We start from the raw sequence: 26470 nt of genomic DNA on the forward strand, positions 1-26470 counted from the left end.
ATTTCTTCATGAGTACAGAAATTGACAAAAACAAGGAAAAGTAAAAATAAAAAAAAAAGACATACAAAATTTTTGTTGCAGGGGTAGATTATTACAAAGTGATAAGTTATGCTGTACCAAACCTGTATGACTTGCAGAAAATGGGTAAAAAAAAAAAATCTAACAAAATAAAATAAACTTCTGGCCGAATTATACCTTTAGAAAACATTCTAGGTCGAAACAACCAATGTCACAAATAATGTAGGTCTCACCATAAGCACAGCTTTGGACAAAATACAAGCAAGTTCACTAAAAATGCACCTGCAAGCTACTACTAGACTCTTGGACTTTCACATCAGCCAAGCAGACTGAATATCTGCAGTAGCAGGCACAAAGAAACAAAATACAAGCATTCACATAGCAAGGTCTTTGCTCCCCTCAAAGCGTCCTCCTAGGAATAAAACTATGGACACCGGCATTGATCATTCTCTATTTTAGCTCCTTTCTGTTGCACGGTTAATTTTAGCAGTATGTTTGCTGTGCTTTCAAACACACAGGCTGGAAAGAGAGATTACAAAAGCAGTCTGAGAGAGAAGAGAGAGACGAACTAAAGGGCAGTGGCTGCAGGAGGTATTAGACTGGAAAGAGAGTCGGTAAGAGGTGAAGGAGGGGTGTGATTTTGTGTAAGGGATCCATCATCACGATAGCATCAAGGGTTAAAAGACAGTGAAGAATCCATTGAGACCGTATGCAATCAGGCCTGAACAGATGAGAACCATTACTTTTACAATTATGTGTATGTGGGAAATAAAAAGTTCACGAGTCTAAGAGAGTAGAGGGGCAAATAAAAATATGATGAGTGTGTTTCCAGGCATTAATGTAGAATCTCTATACCAAGGGTGTCAACAAATGAAAATAATCATGATTAATTTCATTTTTTGTATATGCATATTGCTAAATGTGGTTGATATAAGTATACAACACAAGTAAACAAATGCATTTTGTATAGATTGTGTAGGTTATATGTACAGTACATATAATACAGCTAGTGGTATGTGTGTATGCACTCTGTAGTGTGCACTTCACACAATGTACTACAACAAAATACATGCACATGTTAGCTTAGCAAAAAAATTGGCCTAGAGGGATAATATTTGTGTTTTCATCAGAAGATTCAGATGTTTTCTGTGACACATTCTCTACCGCCCACAGAAGCCCACCAAACTGATGTCGTGAATGCATGAGTATGGGGTGACAAGGTAGAATGTGTTTATGTGCTGCATACGTGCGTTGTGTCGTCAGCCGGCTGTCTGGTGCTGTAGCGTTTCAGCATTAGCCAGCTGTCTGGTATTTTGGTCCGTGTTAGTGTAGAATGCGTCACTGCACTAAATCTGCTTGAGCTGAGGAAATAGACTACACGTCTGTGAACTGCGTAGTAGACGTGCCACTGCATAGCAATGCCAGAAGCATGACATGCCAGTGTGTGGCTCTTCACAGGAATCAGGAGTGAGCTTCGTCCACTTTCTGTGTATGAAAGGTGCTCTAAATTCAATTTCCTTCCCTTAAAAGCTAATCAAGCCACCTCCTACCAGCTGACCTGAGGGTCACTTCATTGCTTTCTAATGTGGGGCTTCTGAAAACCCCCAACAGTGATATACAGGACGCATTAGTATGCTGTGCAGGTCCACTTTTATTTATGTTCTCAGGGCTCAGGCTTTTTAGCATGTCACTATACAGTTGCTACAGTCTTCTGGTTGGTTGTTTCAGCATGTCTTTGCAGGTGCTATGATGTTCTAGAAGGTTGAAATACACAAATCAAGTACTTGATTAAAATATTACTCTAATAAAAGTATTCCTTTTCCATTTTACTAGAGTAAAAATACAAAAGTATTTTATTGTTAATGTACTTAAGTATTTGAAATTAAAAAGTACTGATCGGTGAATGTTTTTGTAATTAAACATATAATTGAATATTTAATCATTTTATATTATACTGTGTATTTTATATAATCCTATTCCTCAAAATACTAGGGGAAGCAGTGCCTTGTCAAACACTATCAAAGAATTAGAAGTAGTATTGTTAAAAGGATTCTTCTTGTTGCTAAAAGTGTTTCTAATTGACGAAAAGTGTCTTGAAGCTAGAACAGTTATTTTGTACACTGTAATGGATTCAAGATTATAAACAGTTAAGAATAACATTCTATGTCCTCGTCTTTGTTTATGTGGTGAAAAGCTGTGTAATTAGCAATACGATAATACATTATGCCTGTTAGGAACTGTTTTGCTCTGCGGAAGCTTTGCCATTATTTAAACTCAAATCAATATTTTGGGTCTAATTATTTACTTATGTGGCAAGTAGGTGTGTAATAAGCAGGATAATGTTCATCCAGCCGGCTGTTATCACAATAAACCCCTTCAGGGTGATGCACTCATCCGCTGTGGTTAGGGTTTATTCTGCGATTTAGTCTTTAAATATGACTCTGGTCATTCTTGCCTGGCTCTGCCCTAGTATGGTTCCACATCTTTGTGTTTTAACATTATTCCTATTAGGAAGTACAGCAGCATTTAACCTTTTGTCTCTGCGTTTGAATGTTAGCTTCCTGTTCCTGATAAGATGTTATGGCACACACTGGATGTCATAAGAACATATTCTCTGTGGGAATCAGCCTTGCTCTAAACTTTTGACATCAGATCTCTTTATCATTGCATTTGGTGGCACACAGGCTAATAAAAACCTGTCAGGTGATAAGAAAAAGCTTTTGAACACCACATAACTCCTGACAGTCTGAGACACAAGGCAAGATGCAGTATCCTTGCACAGTCCTGTTTTCAGTATGGATATATCTGCAGGAAAGATGATTAAATATTGTTAATGTAACCATCATGTGGACAGAACACAGCTGGCCTTACACTGAGAAGTCAAATGCTGCATTCAGACCACCTACTATATCTAGGAACTACAGGATTGATATAAGAGACACACAGGAATTATGTTCACAGACATCAATTATGCATATGCCATCACTTTCAATATCGATTAACTCATTAAAGTTGCTCATTAACGTCTCCGCTCTTTCTTCGGAGCACTGAGGTTTGAAGAGGTGACCAAAAATAAAATGCAGACTGAGTAAAACTGGACTTTTCTGAATAAATATGCACTCGTCCACTACGATTTCCAGTCTGCATCAGTATAGTGTTTCTACACTCTAGAAAAAGCCCTAATGGAGCATTTTAATGGTCAAAATCAAGTCAAAATCAAGCAAGGATGCAGGGAATTGCCTGTCCTATATGCTTATAATACACTATCCCAATTGAAACAGATTTGAGGCATTCTTTGACATAAGACTCTAGTCCAGAGTGAGTGTGTTTGAGTCTCTTACCATGTTCAGGGCCCTTGAGAGCCAGTCTTGTCTGGTGGTGGGGCAGAATCTCCATTTTGACGTGTTCTGAAGCGCTAGCTAGCAGCTGGGTGGCCTCGGCCAGTGTGCAATACTCCATACTTGTGCCGTCCACTGACAGGATGTGATCACCTGCATGCAGCGCACCACACCTGCAAGAGCAATGAGATCACATCCTGTTCTGCCAGCCACTTATCACAGGAACCATTTCACACTAATTCTTCTCAGTACAACAATTTTTATGATCTAATATCAAGGCTTTCAGTAGTCCAACATTTCATGATTTTCAACAACAAACTACCTCTTGAAGCTCATCAAGAGAATGCCAAGAGTGTGCAAAGCAGTAATCAAAGCAAAAGGTGGCTACTTTGAAGAACCTACAATATGCCTTCAGTGTGAATCTACAATTATTGTAAATCTACAATTAGTCATGAAAATAAAGAAAACTCTTTGAATGAGAAGGTGTGTCCAAACCTTTGGTCTGTACTGTATATATAAATAATTCTGTTCAATTTAAATATTTAAATTAAGTGTAAATTATATTTTATCACATTTATAATTTGATATATTAGTTTTTATACATTATTAATATATTAACAGTGTTTTTCAATCTCGAGTATAAGCATATACTCTGCAGTAGACACGCACATTATGGTTCCAAATTGGGCACCTAAATTGGCACCCTGTTGATGGCAAAGGGGTTTAAGGCGTATTATAATTCCATCCCAATGTTTCTCCCAAGAGCAAACTTTTGAATCATCTTCAAAGTGCTAATCTGTTTTGATGGAAAGGTTTTCACTTGCTCAGCACTCCGTCACCTTTATTATTGTTCCATGCCTTTCTGCTGGCATGAAGGCTAGATGAGTTATTGAATTTCTATAATTAGTTGCTAAGCTTTATGCATTTCAAACTTTGAACATTTCACAAGCAGGCTTCGGGTTCCTGCAGCGCACATCTCTCCTCTCCATGCATTGATCTGGCTCACAGAACAATGGAAACATGATGAGCAATGATGCTTCTTTCATAAAGAGCCGAAATGGTTGCCTTCCTATGCATGTGGGAAATAAATGTGGGCTGTAATTACCTATCGGCGATGCTGGCTGGTTTGACCTTGTCAATGATGATGACCTGCTTATTGCAGTACATGGAGGTAGAGAGAGCCAGACCTAAACTGGAGCCCATGGACTTGGCCACCTCCACCAGCAGCGGGCCTGAAGCTGTGGCTACAGAATCTGTAAAATAGAAAAAAGACAGTGATTATATTCAGAAAACGGAGATTGCAAGGGTACAAAGTGGCTCATAACCTGTGGCATTTTTGATATATTAATACAAATCAGAAAGCTTGGGTTGGGTGCACGATCCAGAATTTGGATGAAGTATAAATCAAAAAGCTGCAAAGAGAAAACTGAAACTGTGAAAATGTTCATGATACATTTAAGTAAACAGTCCAAAGCCTTATATGCTTAGTTTGCATCCACTAAAACTCTGCTAATGATCATAATCCTCACTGCATGGACATAATGCAAAGGTTATGAGGTATAATATGTATAAGATAAAGACTCTTTTAACACATTTTAACTTATATACATATATATTTTAACTAAAGGATTCATAATAAAATATCAAACCAATGCTATTTTTAAGACACACTGAATTATTACAGTACATTGTTGCACGATAAAAAAATGCAATAGATGTATTGTTCAAAAATGTAGACAACAGTATTTTAGGGCCACATTAGGATAATAAATGAAAATACAGTCATCACATTATGTGAATAAAGTCGAAATTGAGAATCATCTAAAAAATAAAACAAAAATACAATTTGAACATCACAAGATTAAAAAAGTAACATTTTAAGAATAAAGTCCAAATTCCTAGAATACAATTGTTGTATTGTGAAATTAAAGTACTGTTTTTATTTCTCAAAATATTGTTATATAGCATTGCAATTAGTATGCTTTTTCACCTAAAATTAGTATAGCATTACTTTTCCCAAAATACTATTACACAGCATTATGAGATTTAAGTCATATTGTTTTTCCTCCAATTATTTTTAGATTGCATTATTTTTATCACAATACTATTATACAGCATTAAAGACTCAAGTATTGTGATTTCTTTGAAAATATTTCACAATTTTACTCTCATAACATTGCTTTATTCTTTATTTTAGTGGAGTGTGTGCATACACCCGTGGCTTGTCTGCTGTGTCACCGGTGTGAACTTGAGGGACTGATTGCCTTCATACAGTACGAATTCCAATAAGAATCCCAATTACACCACTATGTTAACAGCTAAATTAGATATTTTGCTTCTAATGCAATGAAATTACATACATTTGTAAGTGTGGCTTAAGTGCCTAAACACCTGGTAAAAGAAGGGAAAAAAGACATTACGGATGACAGTTATACACCCACACACACACGTACACACACCTCATTAATGTGAATGAGGGTGAGCGGCTGTGGTTAGACCTGTTAAAGTCTAATGGAGGTAATTCAACATCTCAGTTTAGTAATGGGCCACACTAAAAGACCTCATTACAACATATGTCTTCAGCGCACAGAGGAAACGCCACACGTAAACGCTCTTCCAGCCCATTCCCAACATGGGCTGATTTCACTTGACACCCATTACAAAGAGAAATGGCTCCTGCTGTTGTGTGTGGAGCGGACAGAAGGAGCAGTCGGTCTTTAGTTAGAGCGGGTGTACAGCTGTCTGCTGTCAGGTGTGTCAACTTCCTCCCTGCGTTTGCGTTAAACACACTTGCTGCCATCACAAAAATCCCAGTGTACTGGGGAAACTCCTGCGCTAATCTAAAAGATGTTGCTTTGGTGTGTAAAGTGGATCTATAAAGACTCAAGCATAAAGTGATATGTTTAAAATGTTGAACAGTGGTGTAGAAGCTTGGGACGGGAACAAGTACCTAAGTAACAAAGAACTGTGTCACCTGTGATTGTTTTAAAGCATTTATCAATGATTTACTATATGGAACTATACTATTTTTGGGTGAAACATTACAATCTGATGGGTTATAGAACACTGTTCCTGAAGGTTTTATGAAGACGTTTTAAGACCAAGTAAAGATAATTAAGGAATTAACTGAATAGAACACAATACGTCAATATGGTCTCTAAATGCCAATGTCGTTTATTAGCAAAGCTTCAAATTTGAAAACACAATTCTCCATTACTTTAATTTTGCAAAAAAAAGCTTTACTGCAAAAAAGTAATGTTCTTCCTCAGTATTTTTGTCTTGTTTCCCAGTGCAAATGTCTAAAGATTTACTTGACAAGCAAAACGACATAAAATAAGAAGACTTGTTTAATAAGAAACCAATTTATACAGTGATTATAAAGTGAATTTATGATTAAAACAAGAATAAATATCTGCCTTGTTTTAAGCATAAACTCACTTCACTGTGTTCGGGTTCTCAGAAAGAAAAAAAAAGTTAATCATGTTCAATGTGAATCTCAAGTAAATTTGAGAACATTTAGATATTTGCAATAAATAATATATAAATAAGTATAAATGTATTTTTTTTATGCATGCAGCATTTAATGCTATGACTTTGTCTATTTTAGTGTTTCTGCTTCAATTTAATACTTTTTTCGGTCACACTTTCTTTTTAGGGTCCAATTCACACTATTAACTAACCATTAACTATAACTTTTGCCTCAATTAACTCCTTATTTGATGCTTACTTATAGTTTATAAGGTAGTTGTTAAGTTTAGGGAATTGGGTAGGATTATGGATGTCATGCATTATATGTACTTTATAAACACTAATAAACAGTCAATATGTTAATAATAGACATGCTAATAAGCAGCTAGTTATAAGTGTGAATTGGAAACTACACTAAAGTGTTACCCCTTTTTTATAGGCCTTAATTAGTTGAAAGGCCAATTAAGATCTGCAGAAACCCTGGAACAGCTAAACTGAAAATTGGCTGCAAGGTAGATTGTCTGAGTAGACAAAATGATCAACCTGCACATCTCCAGTGGAACTGTGGGATAGCTAAACATACTAAATGAGATCCAAGTGATCTCATTGAGCTGCCATGACAGCCGATTATGATTAACCCCCCCTTTCCAGCCCCTGATTTCCACCTTCACCTTCCTGCCCAGCCTCGAAGACCCACCTGACACCAGCTGAACATGGAGGAACAGACTATCCATAAATAAAGCCAGAGGTGGAGAAATAGTTCAATCACATGGGTGCCATCACACTGACGATGGCTTGATTGAGGAGCTCACGAGGAGCGTTCGTGTTTCCATGAATGGCTGTAGAAGTGTGTGGAGATAGGAAAGGTGGTTGTAAATTGTGACGAATGCTTCGTCTCTGGTGATTAGTTTTAATCAAACCCCGTTCTGTATGTATCCACTGGTGGAGATCTGACCGGTCATTTTTAGTTCCTTCTCAATGGGAGATTGTGGAGCATGTGGTGTAAAAATAGATGAGATAATGCTCAATATTATGAAAAAGCTGGTCAGCAGCCGATCACTGAGAGTCAAAGTCAGTGACGTCTGTCAGAGACTCATATATAAAGCTGACCTCTTTCCAACTATAACTGTGCATATATGAATATTTTATTGAATGTATATTGAAAGCAATCATAGATTATATAAACTCATATTTACCGAAAAAGCAGTGATCACATTTTCCACTGTTCAATGATTTTTAAAATTAAATCTAGTCATTTCAAAAGGAATCAATGCAACTGCCAACTTCACATGAGGGCATTCTTTTTCAGATTTCGTAAGGGATTCAAGTTGTGTATTTGCCATGTAGACCAACAGAAAGCTGTTTCTGATGATGCATTACAAAATGGTGTTCAAGAATTTTTTTTTTTTTGAACAAGCTGTTTGAAATTAACTGTTCATAAGAGCTGATTTTCAGAAATGAGTCAAGATTTTTCAGTCTTCTGCACCAATGAGCATGTACCGTACCATGCAGGAGAGTTGATAAAACAGAAAGAAAGAGTGTGAGGTGAGGAGAAAGTGTAGAATGAGGGTAAAAATTGTTTTAGGTGCGGAGAAAGCACATTAATTCAGACAGAAATCCAAGACAGAATGATCTGAAAGTTACACAGCAAGACTTAAACTAAGGAGAAAAGTGCGCTGACCAAATACCCAGTTGAACCGGCACTGTGGGGTAGTTAGCGTTTTATGTTGTTCAAACAGATGGGCATATCAGTGCAGTGAAGCAGGATGTGCCTTTCCACTGGGCACAGCAAAAAGGGAATCCATCACTTCTGGGTCAGAGCCCAACAAAGACATTGGAAAGATGAGTTACAGCAACGGGCCACTTCAAATATTAGAGAATTTACTTTTCTTTTCAGTTCACCTCACTCGCTGTAACCCTCTTTCTTGTTTTTGGCATCTCATTCAGCTCTTTGGCATTGTCATGTCACAAATGCTACAAAAACATATCGATGTTTCAGAGCTGGATAACATCAAATAATTGTGATCTTTTTCAAAATCGCTAAAAAGTTACATTCTGTAATTGCTGTTTTTGGTCATTAGGTGTTTACAAATACTATAATGATCTTCCACTTTTTCCTAATCTCTAGATCTCTTATTAAATGTTATGAACAACGTACATAATATTGCTAGCTCTTTTATGATAAATCCAATGTGTATTTTCCTCATGTAATTAATAAGAATTATATTTAGATTTAAAAAAAGTGAACTGTCTGGGGGCGGGATTAGTTGAAGTGGGTGTGTCCTTACCCATGACTGACACATCATACTCTATGAGAAGAGTGGCTTCCTGGCCACATTGTTTGAGGATGCTCATAGCCTCTGCGTGAGACACTCCATGCAGACGAATTCCGTCGATGCTGAGTAGCCTGTCACCGGGTTTGATGGTACCTTCCCTGAGAGAGAAAACAAAACACAAACGAAGACTGAAATAGCAGAAGAAATGTGCTGTACACCAGAAAGGCACCCAGAGACACAATAGCATTTGTACTGTGTATCCTCTGCTTGTTTGCTCGCAACAATAAGCCTTTAAAATGCCGGAAAGGTTAGAGGCTTTATAATTCCACACGTTCCATCTGTTATCATGGCAGGCAGGTTACTGTACGTCTGCGCTCGAGAGACCTCAACCAAGATGATCCCATAGTAACTCTATGAGAGCCAGGAACCATACTGACGCTCAAAAGATATAGACATAAACTCATGTACCTTCTGAAGTACTCAAGAACATTAAAATGTGACCATCTCTAACGGAGAATCAGGAACTCAATGCTCTTGAACTGTCTGATGAGCACAAAACTAATTTTGGTTAAGAGGCCTGATTTATGACTCAAACTAAATTAAATTTGTTGTTTTAATTTTCCAAGGTGGCTGCTTTCTGTGACTGCAAGATGTCAGCGGCCAGTCAATATTAAATTGTAGAGGAACAGAACACAATATTTACCCAGAAAAACAGGAGCCATGCCACTGAACAAAAGAAATGGGAATACTCTCTCAGTAAGAAATGAAATTACCAGTGTGTAAAATGAATATTGATAAGAGTTGAGGGGAAAGGGAGAGACGAGCTGGCGTGTAATGATGGTAATAACACAGTAGTTCAAACGCCAGAGCGAGTGAAATATCACGCCAATCCATTTGCAATTCTCAAGCGAGTGCTGAATTTGCGGGGCAATCTATTCCAGTTCCGAAAGGAACTCCGACTGGGAAACACTATATTCATCAAGCAATTTCTTGCCATTTCACAAAAACATCTACAGTTCAACTATGCCGGACTGGTATAGATAAAAATCCAATCCATTACAATGTACCACAGAGAGATTTTTATAAATTAAAAACTATTACAACTATTTAAATATTTAATGTGACATGCAAAGATAAAGTATATATAATAAAAAAAACTCCTACTACATACTCATTTATCTGTAGCACTTTATTTTACAGTCCTGTTCCTCATTTACAGTACATACTATGTAATTATTATAGTAATTACAATAACTATGTAACAACTAGGTACTAACCCTGAACCTACCCCTAAACCTAACCCTACCCCATGTAGTCACCTTGTATTACCAGAACTTTCTTAGATAAATACACTGTAAGTACACTTTAAGTACAAGTACACATACTGTAAAAAGGTGCAACCCATTTATCTGTAATCAACAACATCATAAACTCTTTTTAAACTATTTTTCCAAAACCTAGTAAACTGCCTACAGATAAGTCACAGATACATTTATAACTGATCCATAATGTAAGAAAATGAATTATTCTAACTCTTCAGATACCTTTTTGGCCAAATTATAAAGCTGTATCCTTAGGGAAGGAAATCTTATAATACTGGGAGAAGATAAAGGCTGAATAAAAATTACAGATATACTTACATATTTATAGTTCACCCTGAAAACATATTAAACCACACTAAGATTTTCAGAATGGTCTATCGGTGGATTTTAAAGGGATTCAGATAACTTTTCAGCTGGTTAAGCTGGGCCGCCCAACTAAACCAGCTTGGAGAACAGTTCACACCAGACAAATCCATTTTAAACCATCTGAGACTAGCAAAACAGCTTAGGCATTAAAGAAAGTTAAAAGTACGGATACAGTATCGGTATCGGACATGATACTCCACTCCTGTACCCGTACTAGTAAAAATGCCCCAATACCAAAAGCCAATACTACATTGTGTCCAAAAAAAGAAACAATGAAAACAGAACAACAGAGAGCAGAATGGAGCTATTAGAGATTAAGGATGTCTAAGAAGTACATGTACGTAATTAATATAATGTTAAACATTTAATATTCACGCCTGTATAGCGGATGTGCGTGAGCTGAAGAGTTCTCGAAAAAGGCAGTCCGGTACGAAACGCCCAAAACTGGGTAGCTCCACAATTAGTTCTGGACCTATGAAAAGGTTCCTGCGGTACGAAAGGCCCTGATGCAATTGTGTGCACGCTGCACATATTTAGCTTGCTATAGAATTGTTTTTTATTAATACAGAAGAGTCTACGTACAGTGCGCCTGATGCAAATTACATCACCAACATAGTACACGCATAGTTGTATAATGTATAACGAGAGGTTCCCTGCATTAATTTAGGAAAACGTTTTGTGATTACAGTATTGTATTGCATTGCATTGCAACAGCTCTAATGCGCCATTAAAATGAACAGTGAAAGTAACAAAAGCTTATACAATACATTTTAACATGTATAATTAAGTGTGGAAATAGCTGAAGGAAATATCTGTTTGCCAACTAATATGATTTTTCTTATTATTATTATCATTTTGTCTCTGTACCCAATATTTGTAAAAAATGACATGTTGTGAAAATACAGGTATTGATACCGGTGAAAACCAAAAATTAAAGTATCAGACGGCGCATCCCTAGTTTTAAGATTTTAAAGAAAGACAGTCTCATTAAAATTTTATAATTTTATTTAATTGTTGTTTGTGCTATATGTATTTTTATGCTTATTAGAGTATCCTGACATTAGCTTAGCAAAATGCTAACACCAAACTCCATTTGGAGTCGAGTCTCATTAAAATTTTATAATTTTATTTAATTATTGTTTGTGCTATATGTATTTTTATGCTTATTAGAGTATCCTGACATTAGCTTAGCAAAATGCTAACACCAAACTCCATTTGGAGTCGAGTCAGTGCTATTTTTATGATCCAGAGTCTCTCTAATCAGTCACTTCTCAGTCCATTTCATTTAGGATGCCATTTTTGTTTGGCGCTGAGGAATCCAGTTCAGTTCAAGACCAACTCACCTGTCGGCCGGACCGCCGGGTCTGATGGTTGTTATGGTAACTGGGCGAGATTTGTTTCTGTCTTCATGGGCACCTCCTACACCGTGAAAAAAAACAACATCTTGTTTTTAAATATTTAACAAATGTAGCCATATAGCAAAACCTTACATTTACACTTCAGGATATTTCCTCAACATTACATATGTTTAACCTACTGTACACTTAGCAAATGAGGTGAATCAAAACTCTAAATACTAGCTTAGTGGCACATAGTAAGGGCCATTTGTTCACCTCACTGAAATTCCCATCTCATTCTCAACAAAAGCACCAGATTATACATTAAAGCTGCTGCTCGCTATAAAATTGCATGCCATTGAATTCACAAATGGAGTCTCAAAGATGAAAAGAAAGTATGAAGGTATTTTTGGTTCAAAACAACTGAACACCTGTGGCAGTGCGATTTGTAGTTGTAGAGAAAAGCCACACATGTGTATCAGTAAATTTGAAGTCACAGAGTGAAATGTTTTAAGAGTTGCAAACCTGTAGCCTTTTTTTCTCTCCCACAAACACAACACAACAGTTACACCTTCACAAATTCTTCATTGCAGGTGCACAAATCCTATTCTACAAATCACACATTTAGAAACTCGTACGCTCACATTTTTGAAACAATTGCTGCAGTGAATGTGGTGCAAAACGCATTTACACACCCGCATCAAGAAATGTGAAGTCGTGGAGAAATGTTGAACATCCGCAAATCAGTACGTGAATTCATCAAATGAGAGTTGCACACTTGTAGAATATTTTCTCAGAAATGTCTTGTACATTTTTCTAACACAAACACAAAGTACATAACTACAGCTGCTTGAATCTGCTGCAATGAATCTCAAACACTGTTTTTTCGCTTTCAAGCGACAAGTTTCGCGCTCTCCCTTTTGCACCGAGATATTTGGTTCAAAAGTGATTTGTGCATCTGTAGAGGTAGTGGGCGGGACTGTTTAGAGATTACAGAATTTCAGCCAATCAGAAGAGCTACTGAGCCAGTAGATATACGCCCCAAGCAGTTTTACGCCCCTGGGGAGGCTGCAGACCTATGACCTACTGTAAAATGTATTATTTATATATATTTATAAACTGTTTTTATATACAGAGACTGACTGATATATGATGTTGTGAATTTATATTAAGTTATATTTAGATATTAACCATATTCAGGCCATTAGACATACAGTACTGTGTAATCATATGGATCCTAAATGAAATGTTTGCTTTACAATTCACAATTGCTCGTTATACAGCAACAGAACATGTTCTACATAGCATTTTATGAAGACCAACACAATTTAACCATTTTCTAAAGTTCCAAGGGTCATTTAAAAGAAAGACAATATTGTTGTTCACAAAAAATTTTTATTAACACCATGACTTGGTTATTTCTTAACAGCATGACTCCTGTAGATGACTCTCCAATGGCTTGCCACTCTTCTTTAATTGTTTCTTTATCCTGCGGTCAAAGTGATCCCACTCACTGATAAAAATAAATAAAAAAGCAAAAGTTGCATAGTGGTAGAAAACAATGGTTATTTATAAATAATGGCAGGATGTCATGTTTCAATTTTTTTTTCCTTTATAGGATCCTTACAGTACCTTGCGTCAATGACAGGTCCTCGAAGGAATTTCTCCTCAGCCTCCAAGATGGACACATTTCACAACAGTAAGAGCACAGATGATGGACTACCAGAGAAAGATTTATCACAGCCCAAATCAGCCAAGCATCATTTTGCATTTTTTTTTTTTTTTTACAACAAAATCAAAAGTTCCTTTTCTATATTAAGCACAAAACTATTATTTTATAGAAATGATCTAACATTATGGATAAACTATTTGACATTAAAAACAATGTGAATATGACACCATGCAGAGCACAACTAACATTGAATTGATATCGCTATTCTTTCTTATTTAATTGATCAATCTTTTATAAATAATAAATGTTGCATCATTACACAATACAATCAACAACAATTACTTTAGCAGATTATTTAACATACCTCATCCGTATCGCTTCAAGAAGGTCTGCTGCTATCATACATATAGATATGTTCTGCTGTTCTTATAAATGACTGGGCTCATATACTAATATACTGCCTCCCCCTACTGGACGCATGAGGAACAACAGGGGCGTAAAACTGCTTGGGGCGTATATCTACTGGCTCAGTAGCTCTTCTGATTGGCTGAAATTCTGTAATCTCTAAACAGTCCCGCCCACTACCTCTACAGATGCACAAATCACTTTTGAACCAAATATCTCAGTGCAAAAGGGAGAGCGCGAAACTTGTCACTTGAAAGCGAAAAACAGTGTTTGAGATTCATCGCAGCAGATTCAAGCAGCTGTAGTTATGTACTTTGTGTTTGTGTTAGAAAAAATATACAAGACATTTCTGAGAAAATATTCTACAAGTGTGCAACTCTCATTTGATGAATTCACGTACTGATTTGCGGATGTTCAACATTCCTCCACGACTGCACATTTCTTGATGCGGGTGTGTAAATGCGTTTTGCACCACATTCACTGCAGCATTTGTTTCAAAAATGTGAGCGTGCGAGTTTCTAAATGTGTGATTTGTAGAATAGGATTTGTGCACCTGCAATGAAGAATTTGAGAAGGTGTAACTGTTGTGTTGTGTTTGTGGGAGAGAAAAAAGGCTACAGGTTTGCAACTTTTAAAACATTTCACTCTGTGACTTCAAATTTACTGATACACATGTGTGGCTTTTCTCTACAACTACAAATCGCACTGCCACAGGTGCTCAGTTAATTTGAATCAAAAATACCTTCATAAGAAAGTCCTCAAAATGCCTCTATGAGACAGATTTGAGAAAAGGAGCAAAGCTAACCAAGACCTTGAAAGGAAATATTTCTCTCTCTATCTCTTCAAAAGACTTCCTACTCAGGATGGATCTGGAAAATGTTTTATTTTATTTTAATGAAGTCTAAAATGTTGCTTGGTAAATATTTGGAAATAGAGCGTTAGTGGCACAAATGATTGCTGCTTCGTCTCTTTTCATCAGGCCCAAGGGCAGTGAAAGAAATCTTCAGAGAAAAAAAATGTTTTTTTTTGTTTGATGTAGATGTGAATGAATGTGTGTTGATGAGGTACGCTCAAAGATATTTGAACTGGGATGTGAGGAAGTCTACAGAGGCACTCACCTCTGATGACGAAACCGAATGTATTGCCTTCTTTGTGCAGCGTCACCTCCACGTTTTTAAACATGACCCCTGAGCCCTGTACAGCTGAAGGAGGAAACAAGCAGTTCAAAGTTCAATGCACAACCAGAACACATAAATGAACAGACTAAATTGCAGTTTACATCATTGAGAACGAGGTAACTCAGCTCAAGATTGCCGTTATAAAACATCTAATTTTATCGCTATTTTGTATTTTCAGATTAGGATAATGTCATACAGTATCATTGAAATGTGTTGGTTTCAAATAAGTTTAGAAGAATTTTATCAAATTGGAAAAAAAAATTCAAACATTATGTTTGTGTGTATGTGTATGTATGCGTGTGTGTGTTTGTGTGTGTGTAAAATACAATTATTTAGATGAAAAAGTAAATAATTTGATAAATTACATATATACACACACGTATGTGCACACATATACACATGTAATTTACATTTATAAATGTTTTAATATTGTGTGTTTCAAATAAGTTTAGAATTTTGTAATTTGATACAATTCTCTTATCAATTTGTAAAAATTGTTTATACACATACAGTTCATACACATATTATTCAATTGTATTTTATGCATATATACAAATTAATATGTGTGTGTGTGTGTGTGCGTGTGTAAAACACACAAATACAGTACATATGCACAATTATTTATATAAAAATATAAATGCGTAATTTATATATAATACATAAACATATGCACACATTTAATTAGATTTTTGTACTATTATACGTGTACTACAATTAGAAATTATTATATTATATTATATCATATTATATTATATCATATTAAGCATTAATATAAATTACATCTGAAATATGTACTCTGAATATGAAAGGATCCTATGTGTAGAAAACCAGTTTCCTGGGCCAACATTCAGTTGTGTTTAGTTGTTTAACATACAGTTTAGTGTTAACTTTTCAACATATTTACCTGCAGAATGCTGCGACTGACCAAACAGAATCCAGTACTCCAGCTTTGTTATAATAAGTGATCTCACTTACAGACAGGTGGCAGCTCGTACTCGACCTCCAGGACGACCCTCTCCCCCACATTCTTCAGCAGACTGATGATCTCATCATGACGAAACTTTGTCAAGTTGATTCCATTCACGGACTTTATGTAGTCCCCTACGTTCAACTGGTCACTCCTGCAAAGAAACAGACCAAGAAATAGATTCTACACATTTGCTGGAGAAAATGTGCGAGGAGGAAATTGCATAACTGAAAGAAGGAAGAAAGAACAGTGAATAGGCAGGAGAGAAAAAAGCAAACAAAGAAAGAGAAGCAATAAAGACAGGCAGAAAATAAGGCGGAGATGGAGTCAGGTCGAGCTCGGAGGCGCTTTGATAGCTGATCTGAGCCCATGAAGGGAACACTTTGTTCTAAGAAAGCATCTAGTGAGATCAAGACAGGCTGCTTCAGTCTCCATCTCGCTCTCTCTCTGACACACATACACTCAGATGAAAGCTTTCGCGTTTTACAAGACGGCCTGATTGTCAACAGATTCTGGAAGAACAAGTGTGATGTTAGGCAGTTTATTTCAGCTTGAGTAAAATTATAAGGGCAAGTGTCTCTGTGGTAATAAGATATAAGAGTTGATACGCAGTGAAACGTTTAAATATGAACAATTGATTTGAGGAAGAAAAGTATCTGTGACTGTGAAGAAGAGGGTATAAAACGTGCGGGTTTTACTATACGACATGCAGTGTTTCAGTGTTCTGGGATATCAGTATGGATCCTTTTTCTGAGGATTGTGGGTGTGTGTGTTTAGGGGAGAGCTGATACACTAGCGAACAGTAGGTCGTCTGCCATGCCTGACAGCCAACAGGGAAATGGGAAGAAAGTTCTGGCTAATGCAGTATTGATTAAAATATTCTGTCTACCTTCTCACACACACACACACACACAGAGAGAGAGAGAAAGAGAGTGACATTGTGTACAGAAAAAACTATGTACACACACAGAAAATACTTCCCAGACAATGCTCCAGCACGACTATGACTATGTAAACATTGATCTCTCTGGGCCTGTCTATTGATGTCTTAGCAAAAATTATTAGCATGAACACAAAAAGATAACAACAACCTGACAACACAAAGCCTTCGAGGTGAATTTCTGCAAACTAGCATCTTACAAGACTGAACTGAAAGTTGTTTTTATATTTTCTAAAGAATATGTGATTGGTGCTTGCTAGCTGTACAAAACTAGCCACAACAATGCTAATTTGAAGTTCATATGAGTGATTGCTACAGTATGCAGTTTAAATGTATTTACCCTGAGCTATGTGGTTGCTAGGGTAGTTGCTAGGTGCCTTACTTAAGTCTACCCAAAATTTATGTTCGCTAGATAATGACTTAAGTACCTCTTTTCAGTGTAAGTCTAAGGTATTTTTTCTTCCCTAAAATGCCAAACAAAGATTTCAGACATTGCTCATGCCCGAAGCGGGAAGAGTTATGTGCTAAAAATCTGAGTTGGGTTCAAATTATCACTCTAACAACAACAGCTTTAGCAAACAACACTTAATACTGTTTCTAAATGTTTCCCAAGTTTTGAATCTGAGATGTCAGAAATCTTGAAAACACAGCACTGTTTTCAAAGAACCGCAGTGTTTTCCGAATTCAACCTTGCTAATACTGACCTGGCAGCGATGCCGCCCTGGCGCAGGTTGGAGACGCGGGGCTTGCCGTCTTTGTCGATGCCTCCGGATACCGTCAGGCCAAGAGTGGTGCCTTCCTTCTTGATCAGCTCCACAGTGCTGGTGCCCTTAAACTCATCTGCAATGCAAAAGGAGGGATGAGGAAGAGGATCATTGGGGGAAATGGGAGAGGAAGAGCAGAGACAGGAGATGAGAAGGGTTACAGGAGCAGAGAAGGCCAGCCGCTGCCATACCCCACTCTCCTTTAAATGATTGTGATCAGGCGTCCCAGTCTGGCCCTCTCTTACACACTCCTTTTCGCTCTCTCTCTCTGTCGTTCTACCCTAGCTGGTAATTAGTTATACACTCTGGAGTGCTCAGTGTGTGCGTGTGTGTGTGTGTGTCTGCACTTAGCAATAGGTCAAGGACACAGTCTTCCCCAGAGGTGCGCGGAAACTGACAAAACCTTCTTTGACAACACCTGGGAACATCTTCACTTGGAAAAATTTAAATTCAGTAAATAAAAATAAACTGATTATAAGCAATAATTAAAACAATGATAAAATGAATAAAAAACAATAAATAAAAATGAATAGATGAATAAAAGAGGCATGAATAAATTACTATTATAAATATAATAACCATATATACACAGACATATTCATAAAATGTTATTATGAAATAATGATAAAATAAAATAAATAAAATTATATATATGAGACACACACACACAGTCTTAAATTTAAATTTTTATTATTTTTTCCAATATTTTTTCCATAATTTTTTCTCCCTCCCTCTCAGACACCCTGCCATCACTACATCAGCTGTCTAAGCTGGAGAAGAAATAAAAACAAGGGATTTGTAATCCCTCTCTCCTGCCTGGAGGAAGGAAAAGATGGATTTATATGTGTTTGTTCGCTTTCCTTTCCTCTCTCAATATGTCTTTCTGTGGCGGGATAGATAGTGAGAAGTGACGAGGCTGTAAACCCCCCTGAGGCTACTGACAGAACAGAGTTGCTGAGCATCTCACCGCAGGACGACAGCAATAACGGGACACAGTCTACAAAAAGAGCCTCTTTGGTGCTTAAAGCCTATAATGAAAGACACTTGCTCTTCTTTAGCAACAAAAAAGCTTCATAAATATTCTGGGTAAACAACACTGATAGAACATGAAAGCACATTAATGGAGTGACTTAATTTTGAACTTGAAAACATTTCACACCAATCCAAGTTTAGAAACTACATGCAAATATGCCAAAATGAAGCCTTGCTTTTAATTTTGTAATTTGTTAAAGTGGGTGGAACATTCACTGAGATGCATTTTGAAAAGTTTCTGCTCTGAGAGTAAAAAAAACAATACTTAAATGATTAAAACAAGCACAAACAGAACTCAGTGTATCATCTTGAGTGGTTGAAATGTACATTTCTTGCAATGCTTCAATATCGGTCGAAGCACAACCATTTCAGCATGCATACACTAGTGAACAGTTTCTGCATTGACAATGAAATCATGGTCATCTGTTACAAATCCATCAGCTTATTTTTGCTTTAAAATCCATAACTGCAAAACCTTTACATGCAAATCACCCGCCCCGTAACCTCAGCAGGGGAAGAAACAGATATGACATTGCACTCGGTCTCAGATCGATACCGCTGCCATATGGACATGGGAAGGGAGCTATGGGTCTCAATATACCTGGCCTGAACCTGAACCTCTAGACAAGCCTATTGAGCCAAGCAGGGCTCTTGCAGGGCAAACATACTGATATTTCAAAGACATCAAATTAATTGAAAGAGAAATCAAACTTACTGTATAATGTGCCAACAGGAACTGATGAATAATTTAGTGTGTGATTGTGTGTTTGGGCATGATAGATGCAAAACATCTTGTCTTGAGAGAAAAAAACGAGAATCAATATTAACGGGAGTTCAATCTATAAACAGGCCTCATGTTGTGTGCCAGTATTTTGATAATTAATTGTAAAATAACTGCTCAATTTGCCTTCAGCTTTCATCAAATAATTTGATTAAATATAACTTTACACTGCTGGGGATTCGCCTGACAGCAAAAAATTACAGTGGGACAAATCATCAATGTTGCTGTCATTTCTCTCCTCACATTCGGGTGAGGAATATACTGGGTATTTCGTAGGATTGTGGCAGCATTAAATTAACTCCCTTTGAATGTGGTAAATAGTTAAAAATGCCACATGTACAGTGTTTTAACAGATTAACATTAGGTGAATTTATAATAAAATGTATTTCATAGCTCTGGTACCGAAATGTCTTTTTGAACTGTTTCTTTTTCGTAAATACCCTCCAAGCCAAAGCATCCTTCATGCATGTTGTGAGCCCTGTCACGCAGCTGCACCAGGGGGCCCAGTGGGGTCATTCAATATCCAAACAATTTGTGGCACAGTATGCCATGGTCATATTACAAGCTCTGTCTTAAGCTGTCTGGGGAAAGCGTGGTTCTCTCAGTTCACTGAGGGTTCAGAGTAATATCTCGGCCCAGAGCAAGAAAAAGGGCCACTGGGATCTAATGAGCTGTGCTTTGAGGGCTACACTGGGACAGGTGTGGAAGTTGATAAGTTGATCCCATTACTTGTGGTTTCATTTCATTCTATGTCCTCTCTCCAACCTTTCCTGTTTGAATGAGGCAGACAGAGCGAGTGTTGCTTTGCCATGTTGCCACAGTAATGAGACTGGCCATCGGCTTTCTCAAAGCTGACAGATTTCTGTGGCTGGATCGAATGCTATGCCCATCAGACAGGTATTGAGGGGAAGAGACAGAAAGATAGCGCTTGACACAGCATGTGCTAGAATGATACAAAGCAGGAGATAAAAGTACAGATGGAGTCAGTGATGGACAGAGCAAGATATAGACGTCTACCTTGTCAGTTGAGGCACTCGCAGGTTAAAGCACTTATCACTTTTCAATCTGTGGCAGAAAACATTAATCTGCGATCACAGACTGATCCAGATAGCATACTTGATAGATAATGCACTGAAAAATCCAACCAAACACAGTCCAAGAAGCAAACCAACACACTATCATTTATTGTCAAAAAGTTAAGTTACATTTTTAAACATACATTTATTAATTATACATTATTTTAATAATACAATTGAAAAATATTTGTTATTAATAAAAATGTATTACCATAAATTGCACAAATTTTATATAATTTAGGGATGCTATATATATAGCAACTGAGCATGTTCAATTACATATCCACTAAGCAAATGTTGGATATGTAATTGAACATACTCAGTTGCTGTATTTTTACATTTAGATGACCTTTTTCCATTGTCTAATGCTAACTTGAAGCTAATTATTTTTACAACATAATAATTAAATGATATAATAATTAACCATGATATTCAATTAAAAAATAAAACCAAAACGAATAATAAATCCACCTTTATTCCCATATAAAATGATGGGTTTTAGTATTTTATGATTTTATTTATTTGGACAAAACAGTATATCATTCAATACAGTATCTGATAAATTTTGTAGAGCTTGATTGGATGCACAACCTTTGATGCAAACAGTAAAAGTTATAAGACAACCTTATCCCTTTCTTTTAAAGACTTCCTAATTATGTTTATGTCTGAAATCACTGGGGAATATTTTTAGCAATATAGCCCCCAAAAAAAAAAACATTGTATGGGTCAAAATTATAGATTTTTCTTTTATGTCAAAAATAATTAGAATATTAAGTAAAGATCATGTTCCATTAATATATTTAGTAAATTTCCTACCGTAAATATATCCAAATTTAATTTTTGTTTAGTAATATGCATTGCTAAGAATTCATTTGGACAAATTTAAAGGACATTTTCTCAGTTTTCGATTTTTTTGCACCCTCAGATTCTAGATGTTTAAATAGTTTTATCTTGGTCAAATATTGTCCGATCTTAATAAACCATACATTAATCGAAAGCTTAATTATTCAGTAAATAAATCTAAATTTCGAAAAACTTAAGACTTTAGGTTTTGTGGTCTAGAGTCACATTTAGCTGTGTTTTTCCCTACTGTTCGTCACGCTATAAGAAAAGACCCACCAGCGGCGAACCTCATACAGTATGCAGGAAAATACTTCTGTTTTCTATGAAAAGCTCAGACAGGGAAAGCAGCGAGGTGTCTGTGACATTGCTTGGAGGTGTTATGAAAACATTTGGTTAATTGCCCACTGTCAGTTCACGGTTTAACTCTCTATGAAGGCTGTAGGCGTACTAGCAGGTGGGCTCAGCACTGAATGGGCTATCCACCATTGAAACTTTTAGCAGTCAAAATGACAAATTGGGCCATAATTCAATATAGAACCAGGAATGACTAATGGTTGATGCTAGCAACCATTCGCAGGATATAAAGACAAACACATGCATAAACAATTGCTTCAATTATAACATGGATGGAAAAAAAAAAGATTGCATTCATTAAACAATTTCTAAACCGGCCCTTCAGAGGGAAGAAAAATTATATAACTAATCAAATAAAAAATTGAATTTGATATTTGCAATCTGAGAATAAACGATCTGGTGTTTAAATACAGCATCTCTCTTTGATGATGTTCAGTCAAGCAGACTTTTACATTGAGACACGCAATTCCCTTTTTGTGTCATCAAACTCTATTCAGTCCAGTAAAATTGACAAACAGTGGTTCTTAAAGGCTGGTTTTCCTTCCGATTGACATCATTTTGAAGTTGTATGTGAGACAGAGATCAATATTCACGAACAGAGACCATTTAGAGATAATCAGAATAGTTGATAAACACCACAATAATGCACTTCTTTAATATCACCCAAACCACAAGCAAGAAGTACTTCTGGATGACATTTTAATACTCAAAAGGCAAAATTTCTGTCTTAATGTGTGAAAAACTGCCTGTTCTTATTTGTATGCTGCACTAACTTCTCCGCAGGAGGACAAAACACAAATGAAAATACTATCTATTGGCTCCTGCACCAAACAGGGTCTTCTGGGAGAAAAAAAAAGTTTCAGCGCATTTATCATGAATTTTGCACCATTGAGGTATGAAGTACTAGCCCGCACATCTGCTCACAATCTCTTTACTCATCTGCCTTTGACATTCAGTTTTAAACCTCTCAGAGAAACCAGGTTTGCTTTGGAAGGGTAATTTTAGCGGCAGGGTTCTTTCGACTTTGGCCACATTTGGACTTGAAATTAACTCTTAATTATATTTACACTCTCAGTAGTTCCTTTACTTAGTTTACTCACAATGTTTAACAATACACATCACAGAGGATTGTAAGAAGTAACATTGTCGACAAATTTCATCCAAAAATCATTGATGATTTCAATGATGAATGCCGAAATTTATATATTTTGACTTGCTAAGGCTACTTTCTTAAATAGCATTTGTCTGAATATTATATGTACAGTTATTCTAAATAATAAAGCATGCATTTAAGCCTATAAATACATTTACTCTATTAAAAATGGGGTCAGTATTGTTATTTAAATACATAAATGCTTTTATTAAGTAAGGATGCTTTAAATTGACCAAAGGTGACAATAAAAGACATTTAAAATGTTCTAAACATCAAACATATTTGTTTATTCAACTCTTTATTAAGATAAAAGTACAATTAAATTAAATAATTAAATACAAACACATTTTAAAAGTAAAAAAAAAAAAAAAGAATCAATCATGGGTTAAGTTTCAAGACCTTTTTAATGTGATTTTCTGCTAGTTTTAATAAGAAAAAAACCTTGGGGATATAAAAGTGTCTGAAGTTGAAGAAAAACCCAACAACAAAACTTCCCAAACTCCGCTCGCAAGAAAGCACCACAAACAGCCCTTAAAATGAGCCAAAACCTCCATTAAGCTTTCACACCTTCGACAGCTTGATAACAGACCTCAGGCCAAATTATTAGACGCCTCTGCGGTTGCACCCTGCATTACATGCAGCTCTGAAAGTGCTAAATCACTTTGATGCAGCAACATTTTCAGCTTGCAAGCTAGCGTCCACTGCCATCCACAGATAACTCATCTGTCAGCAGCCTGTCTCTTTCACTCATTCTGTGCCTGCCCAATGAATGCTAACATGGCATTTAAAAAGAGATGTGTATGCCAAGGGGACAAGCGTGAGCTCGTGTGGTAGCAGGAAATTGAGGCTATACAGTACATGAATGATGCGTCCGTATCTCTTCAGCAGCAGCCCAGTGAGCTTTGGGACGCTCCTGCACTGCAGGCCTCAGCTCCTCTGTATGTTACTTAAAACATGCTGTGATTATAACCAGTTAGAGAACACGACCCCTGGTGGATTCATTTGCGAAATTCCAAGTAACAATTTGCTAATCTCCTCATCCATATTAATAACAACGCAGAGGACTAATCGAGGAGATTTAAATGTGCAGCGAGATCAGTGAAGGTGCACGAATGGAGAGACTTCAGCCCTTCTCTGCATTATTTCACAGCGGTTTGAGTGACTCTCCTGGGCGTCTCTCTCAGCGTTATAAAAACACAGAGATAGAATCTTGGAAAGAGAGAGAGGAGACTTGTTGAATCTGAAATGAAGTCATCAGGCTTTTCTAGCCAAGATATCTTTGTTTTGCTACTGTTATTTTCAAGAATTTTACATATGGTTTACTTTCAGTTCATTCACTGGATTGTAGAATTGAATTCCGCAAAAGGGTGTTGAATTGGAATATGAATTGAAACGATAAAGAGAAATTTAATGCATTGAAGCTACTAACTAAATTCAACAGTAAAGACATTTAAAATGTTTTTATTTATTTATTTTTTATAATAAATGCACCGTTTGCTACCTCAGTTCAAATTCCAAAATTGAAATTGCCTTCAAATCAATTCTGAAATCTGAAGTGAATTCCTAAATAGTCTCAGGTTGAGGGGCACAGCACAAAATTCATCATTAGTTGCTACATGAATTCATTTCCCACTATCCCAGCATATAAATGTTTTAAAACTAACACTTTAAAAATTCAGGATATCTACACTTACCAGATGCATTTAGAGTCTTTGGAGAGTCTAAGCATGGGAAGCTTGTTCTTTCTGTCTCTCTAAATAAAGCCACTCGGCTGTAGTCACGCTTCAGTTTAATGCTTCACTTTCAATCCTTTGTTTAAATTGATTTTATTATTCATAAACAACTCATGAGCATTATTTATTTTATTTTATTTTGTTGCATAAAACAAGATATAAACTTAGTGATGCAGTATTCTAATTATTAGTATTCCCTCAAATCATATAAACAGAACTTATCCAACATATCTGGAATGCTAAATAATTCAAGCATAATGCAAATGAACAAATTAAAAGCCATTATAAAAGATTGTATCATCAGAATATGTTGCACATTTTATAGTGACTAATTGTGATTAGATAAGGCTCAGGCCTTGAGCAAGTCAGTAACGGCCAATAATAAAAAAATAAAAAAATAAATAAAGTAAGTGATTTTCTTAGGAAGCATTATGAGAAGTGCCACCATCTCTGGCAACCTCAATTGCAAAACCATCTCACCCAACTCGGCAGTAGCATCACAGTCTGCTCCTAATCTGTCTTCAGATGGATGTTTTAATACGGCAGTCCAAAGAGCCCGTGCCCACGGTGTGGAGCTACATCAGAACGTGGGCACGAAGCCCCAAAGCCTTCATTCTAAACGCTAGCCACTTCTGAAGATGGGTTTGATGTGCTTAGAGCTCTATACTAAGAGATTATACAGAAAATTTATTTCAACACCCTCCGAGACATATTTTTACCTCTAGCATAGAAATGTGCTCCGCTTCAAAAGAGATCTCAACTAACACAGGAGGGGCACAATTCTTTACAAAAGTCTTTAAGCAGAAATCACTAGCTACAAATGCTTTAATAATCATGATAAAAGTAAATTCAGTCAAATGTGTTCAGACATTTGACCAGTAGCGTATGCTAAATAATGTAAAGATATTGTATATAAGTGTTTTTGATTAACCTTTTATGTAAAATATTGAAATGTTGTGAAATTAAATATATTAGATATATTATTAGATTAAATTAGATTAAAAAAGCTTATAAAAATTACTACATTATGTTCCCTTTGCAACAAACTCGATTTAAAATAAGTTTAAGCACTAAAGTTATTAAATCTAAAATTGAGATAAAAATAAATGAAAGCTAAATATACTAAATAAACTAAATATTACTATAGCACTGGTAACAACACCATCTAAAATAATCACAATCCTGTTTAAAAAAATAAAAAATAAGCCTTCATAGAGCTAGAAGCATTGCATTTACATTACATTTTACATTTATTCATTTAGCTGACGCTTTTATCCAAAGCGACTTACAATTGCTATATATGTCAGCGGTTGCATGCCTCTGGAGCAAATAGAGGTTAAGTGTCTTGCTCAGGGACACATTGGTGTCAACCAGTGGATTTGAACCCAGGTCTCTCCGACCAATGGCATGCGTCTTATCCACTGCGCCATCGGAGAGTTAAGCTAAG

General features: G+C 36.4%; 1 protein-coding gene across 5 annotated transcripts in view; it reads right to left on the bottom strand.

Annotated features, from left to right (window-relative positions):
- The window catches only part of LOC113078225 (glutamate receptor-interacting protein 1-like), a 135672-nt gene that overhangs the window by 49660 nt on the left and 59542 nt on the right, over window positions 1–26470 (bottom strand). For all 5 annotated transcript variants that reach the window (XM_026250538.1, XM_026250540.1, XM_026250537.1 and 2 more), the window contains exons 3-9: window positions 17992–18127; window positions 16356–16501; window positions 15321–15404; window positions 12132–12207; window positions 9113–9258; window positions 4462–4609; window positions 3360–3529 (exon numbers count right to left, since the gene is read on the bottom strand). In XM_026250538.1, the coding sequence (XP_026106323.1) occupies window positions 3360–3529; window positions 4462–4609; window positions 9113–9258; window positions 12132–12207; window positions 15321–15404; window positions 16356–16501; window positions 17992–18127 (906 nt within the window). The remainder of the gene's footprint in view (window positions 1–3359; window positions 3530–4461; window positions 4610–9112; window positions 9259–12131; window positions 12208–15320; window positions 15405–16355; window positions 16502–17991; window positions 18128–26470) is intronic.

Source organism: Carassius auratus, unplaced genomic scaffold, assembly GCF_003368295.1.
Source record: "Carassius auratus strain Wakin unplaced genomic scaffold, ASM336829v1 scaf_tig00024766, whole genome shotgun sequence".
NCBI classification, from domain to species: Eukaryota; Metazoa; Chordata; class Actinopteri; order Cypriniformes; family Cyprinidae; genus Carassius; species Carassius auratus.